Here is a 12190-nt window from a genome sequence, read left to right as displayed (position 1 = left end):
TCTTTAGAAAATGAAATATCAATAATTCCTTGAAAGAACAAATTTCGTTAGATACTTCTCCTAACAATAATAATGAATATTCTTTGAACGCAATTGATCACATGATAATCGATCAACTAATCGGAATACACATTCAACAATATATCAAATATAGATTTACTTAATGTGAAAATTCATAAACATATTTACCGAAGATAATAATTGGTCCTATATGAGGACCCAGAAATATGTATAAAAGGGTCAGGTTTGAGTTTGCGTATTTTGAACTAAAAAAATCATGAAAATCTTTCCTTTTTTAGATTACTTTTGATAATTCCAGTCAGAATTTTATTTCCTATTATAGTATCCAACTGACATTATCATAATTCCGGCCCTGAAAAAATGCGTACAGCTCATAGTAAAAAATTTTTTTCATCACCTGACCCCTATATACATATTTCTGGGTCCTCCTATATGATACCAACTTGTAAATAATATAACAAATAGATCTTAAATGGAAGAAACAATAACGCAAATATACATCTTGATAAATTAAAATATTAGCTTTGAAGTTTTACACAATATCAAAACTTTAAACAACGAAATCACTATTTCGAAATAATTGAAACTCTTGCAGGAACTCTATGGGAAACAGACTTTCTTTGTTTATTTTTTGATTTATTTGTAATCTTTAAGCAATGAAATGAGTCCAGTAAACAGATATCGAGAAACTATGAATTAGAACATATTTTTTCGTGTTAAATGAAAAGAAAATTTAAAACATATAAGTTGAATTTTTAAAATGACTATACAGATCAAGATATTTAAGGTGATTAACTTTTCATTTATTAGTAAGTGAATACTCAAATACTTTATTTATAAGTTTGTAAAATTTTTATAGAATAGTTGTTCAAGAGAAATAAAGTATTATAACAAAATATATAATCAATTAATCATTGGAAGAAAAGCTTGACAATTGCGCCATATATAATAAAATCACATGTTTACAGAATTACAGAATCGCGTGCTCGAGCTTTTTTTTATGTAGGAAGATGAAAGACTGGACATAAACCACATGATGAATATACTGGTAAGTATAATAATATTTGAAGCGCAGAATAACTTTGATTCGTTTATCATTTAAGCTAGTAGGATAAATCAAGAATCAAGTCGGGACACTCATTAATAATTTTTCATAGCAGAACAATTTTCCATAACAGTAATAGCCTCTTAGCTTTTACAATAGTACTTACTATTAAAATAGATATTTATGTTTTTTTTTATTTTATTCTATTGGTTTTAACCAATTTTATAAAAAAAGTTTGTATGAACGTTATTAAATTAATAACTGATAATAAAATGAATATTTCGTAAATAAAAACTATTTTGACATATCTAGTAATTTTTTTTATCAATTGTCATTAAACAATTCGTTCATATTTTTTGCTTATTAGAAAATAATTTAATTTAAATTTGAACGTGTGATCATGTGATGATCATTATTTATATCCCGAGGTTTCTTGAACTTTGCATAACGTTAATAATTAGAAATTATATTACTCTTGAGATAATTGGTTTAATCCATTTAATTCAAATAATCTTTTAAAATGAAAAAAAAAATAACAGATTAAAAAAAGAAAATAAGCTTCCATAAAAGATAACCACTGAGAAATATTGTATTTTATCCTTTTTTATCCTTTTTTATCCTTTTTTATCATCACTTTTTTTTCAATATACAAATTTTAAACTTAAAAGCGTAAGCTTAAGCTTAATATGTAACGCTATAAAATGCTGGCATCGAACTAATCATATATTGAATTTTGACAAAGACTTTTCTGCATTCTTTTCTCCAAGCTAAAGAGTTGAACAATTTTTGAAAAATAAAAAATAATGAGAAAAATTATTTTGAACATTATTCTTACAATGAATAACCAATCAACTAGAGTATTTATAACTCTGCTTAGAGTACTTCAAATTTTGACAAGTTTCTTCAGACAAAATTCAAACAATTCTTATTTGGTTATTGCTGAGCCATTAATTGGTTAAACTGCTTTTTTTTTACTCCCGATATAGGAAAAATGATTGCCACTTGCTTTTTCAATTAGGTCAATTAGTGTTTGGTTGCATCCTTTGGTTGTATAAGGAACTTGTGAATAAATTAAAATAAAAACAACTAAACCAAATTTTTTCATTGTCAAGCCAAAGATAAGAATTATATAGGTTCTACTAGCAATTATAATAAATTTTTTTATGACCTTCGGTTAGGTGAGATTCTGTTCCTTTCCAATTTAGTTTTTATGCCCCAAGTTTTCAGAAAAATTAGAACCAAAAGTTATTTCCATGTGATCATGATTAAATATATCATTGATTGTTATTTATTACACTACATTATTAAGCTTTAGATAAAGGATAATTTATAATATATGATATAAATGATATAAAAAATTGTTTCATCAATGTATCTAATTTATGGCTTTGAAGCGAACACATTCCAATTTTCTTAATATTATATCTAGAGATAACTCAAGCCAGTTTTGAAGCTGAATGTTGGAACCATTTTCGAACCGAGCAGCTCAAGTGGAACGAATGGTTCTATGAGAGTCGACTCTGAAAGTCGAAGTCGATTCGAATCGGGTCACGTGTCGTTACGCAAATTTACAAAAAGGAAATTTTCTGCATATCATATATAATTCCGGCCGGTATTATGAATATCAGAACCGATTAGGCCCTAATTATATCACGTGCGTTTAAATTGAAAATGATTGATAAATAATTTTCAGTAATACATAATTATGCATAAATATTGTTCTTCCATTTATAAAGCATCGGATGAATTGTTTTTTTTTCTTACTACCGCAAAAAAATTTTTTAATTTCTTCCTTATATATTAATTTTAGTTGAAATAAACTCAATGGAAAAATGATAAAAAGTTGATTAAGTCATGTGATTGTTATCATGAATGTAACGAAAAACGGTTTAAACAAAATTTTAAAAATTGGACTAGCAAGAATTATCATATTTATAAATTTACTCAAAATATTCAACTATAAGAACATAAAATGCATTGGAGTGGATACCCTATGATAGGCTTGATGATATTAAATATATTGCAGACTATGAGTTTAGCAAAGTGTACAGAGCAAATTAGATTGATGGATGCATAGGAAATAGATATTGGCCTCATGATGATAATTGGAATAATGAAAATCAAAATTAGAAAGAAAAGATCAAAATATGTTTATAATTCTGAAAATATTAAAAAACCCAGTAAAGTATTCACATTAGAATTTATAAATAAGGTATGATAAATTTGTCAAAGGTTTCATTTTTTGTGTAATGCCATTTTGTGAAAAAAAAAATTGCCAGTGAGTTGCTTTAAAAAACATTTAGTTGAAAATTTTTATTTTTACTAATATTTATAACTCTAATATATTACTGATTGTAGTACCTTATAAAGTTAATGGAATCACTCAAGTAGGGTTGGATTTGTCTGATCCGGTCTGGTCGGTCAAACTGGTCAATCAGAAGTCTTTGGCTGACCGACATCAGTCACATGACCGGTGACCGTTGCCATCTCTAGTTCGTTACTAATTCAACATTTAGTTCTTTTTAGTAAGTTACTAACATAAGTAGATAGTTATACACTTAAAGTAGTAGATTTTTTCGCTTTATTTTGTAGTAGTTAAGATATATTGTTACTACTTACAGATGTAAATTGTTAAGCTGAATGTAATTTTGATATGATGTTTAACAATAAAATTATAATAAATAAAAAAGCCGAATTTTTTCATTTTGCATAATCCTGTGGCTATGAGTGTAAGTTTACATAAGTTTATGTAAAATTTATTTTTTTATTTTTAAAATATAGATAGAAGCTGGGACTACAAGCACGCGTTAGCAGACCGAATTACAAAAATGATAACAAAACTAATCTAATGCGAGTTCGTCCAACCCCTAGGCACTGGAAAGGAGTCATCCTGCCCATTATTCAAAAGAACCCTACGTATGCATGACCAAGCTATGAAGGAACAGAACCAAGAAAAGAAAAATTAAATGAAAATCTGTTATAATAATGTGAGATAATAAAGAAAAATAATCAATGAAATGTGAATGATTTCTGTAAAACAACTGCATATCATGACAGTCATGAATAAAACTATTCTGACATTGGTATTATTAATTCGTAAATGATCATCGATCAATTGTTTTGATCGTAAGTTCTGATGTCGATGGAGTGAGCGTGATGCATCGCGTTTGTGTTGAGCATCAGAAGGGTTGTGTGAGTCAAAGTCTTATTTCATTTCCGTCTCTGGCTGCGGAGCATTTTTTTTCTTTTTCGTAGTAATACCTTGTGTAGTTCCCATTGTTTCATTGCGTCTGTATAGTAAACCCATACGGCCGATTATAATTTGGTTTGTAATGCTAGCATAAAGTTCAAGACAAACGTTTTTGTGTTTTTAAAATTGTTGGTATGATCGTGGATTAAATCCACAAGCGTTTGCGGCACCAAATTGTGCAATCTTTACAAATTGGACATTTGATAGGTAATTGAGATGGAGAATATAATGATGGGTAGTGTGATGCTAGCATTTCACCGCAAGGCAATATGTGATTTAGGCATTTCAGTTTAAAAGCTGTTTTGTTGGATTTATCCGTACTGCATGTGTCTTTGTCTTTGGTATCGTTGTGGTTGAGCCATGATTGTGTAAGTGGCCAATTGATGTCCGAGATAGGGTGATTAATGAACATTTGCTTGAAGTTTCGAGTTGGTGGTAAAGGAGTCAAATGTAAGTGCATCAGTAATATTTTTTTGTGAATTTTCTTATGTCTTTGTTGATAGTCCCTAACGAGTCCCACATTGGTGACATGGTAGCGTCAGGGATAAATTTAGGATCAATTATGATAGGTGGAACATCTAGGCCTTTTTTAGCTTCGGCATCCGCAAGGTAAATGTTGTTAGAATGTGCCTTAACTTTGTTGAAGACTGGATTATGTGTTGATACAATTTTATGAGTTGGTGTAGATCGAGACAGCACTGTTAATTGGACTAACTATAATTGCTGTTAAAATCGCAAAGCATTCTGCTTTAGTTGATGAAGGAGTAAAAAAAGATAGTGTTACCATGAAATGTTATGGGCGTAGCGGAGGAGAGTAAATTTATCCATCTGAAGCTCGTTTATGTAAAATTTACAAATACAGTATACACAAGTTTATGAAACTTTATGCAAACTTATGTGAGTTGCGTCTAAAAATTTCCTGACGTTTATTTGATTTTATTAAATTCATATTTTATAAGCTTTACTGACATAATAATTATCGATTAAGCAAAATAGAATATCAAATGTTACATAGTTATGAAAACAATATCAATGAAATCAATAAAGATTTTATTTTAACTTTTGGTTAATTATTAATTTATGAAGCAGTAGAAAAAACTGAGAAATGGTTTAAATTATTTTTTTAGAAATGATCCAGTAGTTATGCAAAATTTACCCATGGTTTCAATTAAGAAATTCATCTGGTAAGGAATTGTGTAACATGAAATGAATGATGCTTCTGCACCCGTAAAATGGTTATCAATATCATGTGCACAAATCTATGAGATACTTGTGGTTCCCGGTTAATGAAATTTTGATTGGACGAGATAATGCCCCTCTCAGGACTCTTGGGATGATGCAATTGGTCGCAGCAGATCACATCATCGAAGCTATCCAGTTTATCCAGTTAAAGTATAATGGGCTTTTTTTTTTACTTATTATATTTTTTTTTGGTTCTGGAAATTCTGAAATTAATACAGGAATTTAAATATCTTTTCCCTGTTCTTAAACCAAGCAAAAAAATCATTAGCTTCTCATGAAAAAAAATATCAAAAATTGACCTGTCGCCCGGGAAAATATTCTTTTTAAAAAAATTTGTCCAATTTCTAAAAGATGATTGGCTGATTTTAATAAATTTTCTTCGGGTGAAAAGAAAACGTGTTTTTCTACTACTATGATTGGACAAAGTCGGCATCACATGACCAAATAAAATATTTTTTTCTTTTCGTGACATTCACATGACCTGGCTGGTGATGAGAAAACTATTTATGGACCGAAATTTTTAAAATTTATTTCAAACCGAAAAAAAATTGGTTTTTTATTTTTTTAAAATAAAAAAAAGGATGATTTTAATTGGTTTCAATTGTTTTTAAAAATATATTATTTTTTCAGTTTTTACTTAAAGTTGAATTTATTATTATTATTATTATTCATTTTTTTTTATTTACTTCTCAAATTTTTATTATTATTCATTTTCATTGTATTTATGCATTTATAATTAGCACTAATATATCTAATTTGCTCAAATAATAATTGTTATATTGATTAAACTCATTAGTCCTGTTGCAACGCAACAAGTTACAGGTAGGGATGAAATCGGTTCAAAATGAGTCGACTCGAGTCGATTCTGGAACCGATCTTAAATTTAAAATATTCTGGATCTCTTGGGCTTAAAACTACTTTTAACCATAAAAACCGTTCTGAACTTCGAACCAATTTTGAACCGACTGAGTCATCCTGACGATCACACACCAACTAGGCCAATCAAAATTTTTTCTGATTGATCATCATCACATGCTCTCTTAAATTTTTATTTATTAGAACCGATGTGGAACCGAATTTCCCTAGTTACAGTGGCTGAAACTATTTTTATTTAGTTTCATTTAATCGAGTGTTTTATTGAAAATTTCCTTTTTCTTTTATGCCGATCAATAGCGTAACAAAGTATTTTATTTTTAGCATAGAATTTTTGTATTCAAAATTTTGAATGTTACACAATGTTGCACAGGGCTTTATTTGTTGAATAAATTTGTCTGAACTCCGTAATTTTAAAAAAAAATTTTTTTTAAGTTTCATTTTATTATATGGTTGACGCTATCTTTGAATTTTAATACTAAGTAAATTGTAATCTACATATATACAATACAAATTAATTTAGTATGGAATTATCAAAAATGAATTCTAAAGAAAATAATAGAAATTTATGGAAAGATGTTTATTATGATGAATATCAGGTAAAACAATTCATTTTATCATTTAATAATATAACATTATTGAATTTTTAATTTGAATAATAATGTTTTTTTAAATCATTTATTTTAAAAGTATCATGTTACAATTTCTACTATTGGTTCAACTACTGAATCAGCAGAAGAGATAGATGATAAAATAGTTTATATGGAAGATTTAGAAAAAAGAAAACAAGTATATGGAATATGTGGAGAATGTAATGAACCTGGTACAGGACAATATTGGTGTCAATCTTGTAATGCTAAAAGATTTAAGGATAACTTTAAAAATTGGACTAGTGGAAATAAAGATATTGATGAATTTATACAACAATCACAACTTAATGCTGTTCATTGTAAAAAATATATTGAATGGATACCTTTTGAAAATTTTAAAGATATTACTTATATTACTAGAGGTGGATTTGGTAAAATCTATTCAGCAGAATGGCCTGAAGGATGTATTTCAATTTGGGATATTGAAAATCAAAAATGGGATAGGATTGGTAATACAAAAGTTGCATTAAAAAGTTTGGACAATTCATCTTGTATAAGTACAGAATTTTTAAATGAGGTAATTAAAATAAAGAAATGTAATCTATTTTCTTTTATTTTTATTTATGTATTACTTATATATTATTAAAAATTTCACTTTCAATATTTTCATTAGATTAAAACTCATCTTCAGATTTATCTTTGGGATGTTATTCAATGTTATGGAATTACTCAAGATCCAAATACCAAAGATTATATGATGATTTTAGAATATTGTAAAGATGGAAATTTAAGAAATTACTATCTCAATAATGAATCAGATTATTATTCAAAAATTAGTAAATTACAAGAAATTGCAAGAGGACTTCTAGATATTCATAATGCTGGAAAAGTTCATAAAGATTTTCATTCAGGCAATATATTACATGAAGGTTCATATCCACTTATAAGTGATTTAGGAATGTGTCAACCAGCAAATAATGAAAAGCAATCAGTTAAACAAGAAGGAATTTATGGAGTATTACCTTATATGGCACCAGAAGTTTTACGTGGATATCAATATACAAAAACATCTGATATTTATTCATTTGGAATAATGATGAATGAATTTATATCTGAAGAAACTCCTTATAATAATATTCCTCATAATCATGCTTTATCTATTAAAATATGTAAAGGACTTCGACCAAATATTTTTAAATATACACCAAAATTACTTGCAGATTTGATTACTAAATGTTGGGATGCTAAAGCAGAAAATAGACCAACTGCTAAAGAATTGTATCAAACATTATATAAATGTGGTAATGAAGAATTTGATGATATTGATACTGAATCTCAAGTAGATAAAGATAGTGATGCCAAACCTCAAGTAGAGGAATATAATGATAAGATCAAATTAAACAGAACAAGTGAAAAAAGAGCTAACAACATTCAAACACATCCACAAGCAATTTATACTAGTAGACTTTTAAATTTCAAAAATCTCCCAGAACCAGTAAATTCAGGTAGTTAATTTAACTTTACTTTGGTAACCAAAAAAAAATAGTTACATTACTAATAACTTTAATTTTTAATAGATGCTAATAAAACAACATTACGTAAGTAATTATTTGTAACCAATATAATTAATAAATAAATCTTTACATTGTTTTAATATTATGTTAATTAATTTATAGGTTCAGAATGTTTTGATTGTCAATTAGACGAATTAGGTAAAGATATTTATTCATTAGTTCTTTATTTTGCTAATACTTATTAATTTACTTATTTTGTAGATCTTAATGAAAGTGATCAAGAAGAAGAAAATAATACTGAATGAATTTTTTTTTATAAGAATCAAAGAATTTAGTTTAATTAAAATTATATTATTAAATTATTTCTTTTATATAGTTATTATTTATGGGTTTTGTATGTAATATTTGGTTTTAATAAAAATAAATTATAAATTGGTTAGTTATTGATTATTCATTTATGTAAATCAATGTTATCTTTAAACTACCCAGAATATTAAAACATGCAGTACGTAATGTAATGTCAAATTAAATTATCACTCATTGAATAAATTTATTATTAGTTTATGTATAAACGAAAAATAATTTTGTTATTTATGCAAAATGTTTTAAAAGATTTTAAATATCGAATTATAAAATGAAAAATTATATTAAATCGCTTGAAATATTTTTTTTGCAAATTATCCTAAAAAATAATGGAAAAACTGAACGAAAATGCAAATGAAAGGATTATTAAATTAAACAAGAATCCAAAATGAAACAAATCAAAACAATAAGAAAGAAAAGGATCAAATAATTGAAGTCAAAAATAAAAGGATCAAATGATAAAGTTGAATCGACAAAAAAGGAAACTAAATGAAACTATAACTGAAATAGAAATTTAAACACAAAGTATAAAACGAAATATAAGATGAAAGTCTAATAAGTGATAATAAGCGATTCGATCCTAATCAATATATTGATTGTTTCATGTCATCTTATTTTTATTACCTTTTTTCGGAAATGTTGGCAATTTTGGTATTGACCATTTACGAACTGGATACGCTGATTACATAAAAATTTAAAAAAATATAATTTCGGATTACCAACATTTCTACTGAAAATGACAATTTATTACAGTTTATGAAATTTCAAATTTCTTTTTTAATTTATAAAGTGAAATTATTAATAAGTTGACATAAGATATTAATTGGTCAAACGGTCGGGTTGGTCAAGTGATCAGACGATTATACCTCGACCGACGTCATCACCTAAAAAAAAATTTAACTATTTATTAAAAAATAGAATAATTATAAGAATAAACAATACATTATAATCTATCATGGTAAAGATATCATTTCATAATTATATAATGATATCAAAAAATAGTTTAATTATCGGTTCATATTTGGAAAGTTATTATTGGTATTTAGATATACGAGGTATTGCACTTGCAAGTCTTAAATACTATATATTTTATGGAAGACGATTTGATGTTTTACTGGTCTATATAATAATGTTTATACTTATTCATGATTATGATTTTTGCTACAAATTTTAATTAAAATTTTTTATGTATTTGAATGACTAAACATTCACGTGAGTATCAACATTAAATGATAGAATTATATAGAAATAATATGCTTGTATTAATCTTTTAACTACAGTATAAACATACTGTATACTGTGATTCTCACATTCTTTTTTACGTAATTTTCAAAAATAGACATTTAAGAGACGCAAAGTTCGATTACAATTTACACTAATTTAGATGAATAATCTTGTATAACGATGATCTATAACAAGTTAGAAAATAAGGAAATACTGCTTAGGTGTCAAGTAAATATATTTCTTTTCTATACTCGATCAAGAAAAATAAAAACCTATAACACTCCAAATTAGCCGCTAATATGAAATTCACATGCGAGATATAAAACCCTATTAGTAAAACAGTAAATTATTCTCCTTACAGGTCTTTGATATAAAAAGACAATGTTTGAGTAAAAAAAAAGAATATTTACAGCCAAAAAAAAAAGTAAAAACGAAAATATATATATAAAACTAAGTAAAAATACAAAAAGATAGTTTACTATCTTACACGTTTATTCTATAATTATAATAGCAAGGACCGATATTTCGAGCATAATCAGTGAATGAAAACCCATATATATAGGAAAAAGACTTACTGTATAGTAGCGCTCCTGTATCAACAATAAGAAGAAAAAATCTTCTCAACATCAAAAAACGATTTTTATTTATTTTTAAACGGATTGTGGATGTTTCATTTGTATATATAATTTATTTAGATATTTTTGGTAATATTGTTTACTTTGGTAATTTGGTTAAAGAGTTTTCTTTTTATCAATGAATTGTTAATATTTTTAATTCACCAATTTCTTCGGTAACTGTACATACGTACAGTAACTTGTATCATTTTGAAATTATATAAAATTTTATTTTGGCCAAATAATTTATAAACTATCACTATCATTCTACTGTAGTTAATAAATAATATTAGAAGAATATTTATTATATATCTTAGCCATACTAAAATATTGAAAGAAGTCATTATGCTTAATAGAGTTTGATGATAGCGATTAAAAAATTAAAATCAACCGATAGTTACGAAAACACCAACATCAATTCCTAGGAAAACCTGTACATTCAAGTGTAAATTCAACGTCAAATATTCCGTCAAGAGAAATGATAATTTTATGTTAACTACCACATTTTTAACATCTGTTCTCATTTTTTAGACTTGACCATAAAAACCTTGCTAGTAAAGTAATTATTTCACTCTTATTCTTCTTGGCACTTCTAATATTTTTTAATTAGAATTTTATACTATACCATAAATTTATAAAGCCTTTCAAGTTTTTTAATAGTTTTAGATAATAAAATGGAAAAAATAAAAGTTCAAATTTTATTTTTTGATTTTTATGATTTTATTATACAGTATTGTTAAATTCACCAATATTGTCAAAGGATTCCTTTTTGACGTAATGTATTACTATGTAATCCACAATAAGCACAATCACGTGGGAGTAACATAGTAGTAACATAATAAATTGAGTGATGTATAAAAAATTGATTCATGAAAATTGTTTGCATTATGACTCGTCTTTTACCACTTATTACCTAATCAAACGTTAAAAAACCGGTGGTAACACGTACATTAAAAATCTTTCTTATATTAACGTTTTATTGTAGTATGACTTGTACATATTATCAAAGCGGTAGTAGGGTAAACCTTTTATACTATATAGTTTAAACTATAGCATAAGATTCATACTATCCAATACACAAAATATAATTTATATATAGAAATACAGAAAAAAACTAATAAAAACTAATTTAAAAAAAAAATTATTATTGGGTTTGAAAAGAAGAAAAAAATAATAATGATAAAAAATAATTAAAATAAAATTTTTCGGTTTAAAAAAGACCGTTAAAAAAGATTAGATAGCTTCGGCACGAGCTACTGCGGCTGATCGCATCTCACAAAAAAAATCTGATCACTGAATTAGCCACATGGCCACAAAAGTTCTCACGGATTGATACTATAATAAACATGTAATAGATCAGGCATAGATTTTCATGTTAACAATTATACGGAGATTAATCTAAATATCACCGGAATTTTTTTGGTTATATAAACTAGCTGTAACCTGTTGCGTTG

The 12190-nt window shown here is 26.5% G+C and overlaps 1 protein-coding gene across 1 annotated transcript; it reads left to right on the top strand.

The window, feature by feature from the left end:
- Window positions 1-6955: 6955 nt before the first annotated feature.
- Window positions 6956-8982, top strand: OCT59_028836 (uncharacterized protein; the record flags this gene model as incomplete). Its single annotated transcript, XM_066147598.1, has 7 exons — window positions 6956-7030; window positions 7122-7254; window positions 7442-7452; window positions 7695-8526; window positions 8599-8619; window positions 8698-8733; window positions 8797-8982. The coding sequence occupies 7 exons, from the start codon at window positions 6956-6958 to the stop codon at window positions 8838-8840; spliced, it is 1152 nt and encodes a 383-aa protein (XP_065994292.1). The 3' UTR covers window positions 8841-8982.
- Between the last annotated feature and the right edge of the window lie 3208 nt (window positions 8983-12190).

This window comes from Rhizophagus irregularis, chromosome 8 (genome assembly GCF_026210795.1).
Source record: "Rhizophagus irregularis chromosome 8, complete sequence".
In the NCBI taxonomy this organism is placed as follows: Eukaryota; Fungi; Glomeromycota; class Glomeromycetes; order Glomerales; family Glomeraceae; genus Rhizophagus; species Rhizophagus irregularis.
Note: the sequence above shows the minus strand (reverse complement) of the source record. Positions and strands in the feature narration are given on the sequence as shown.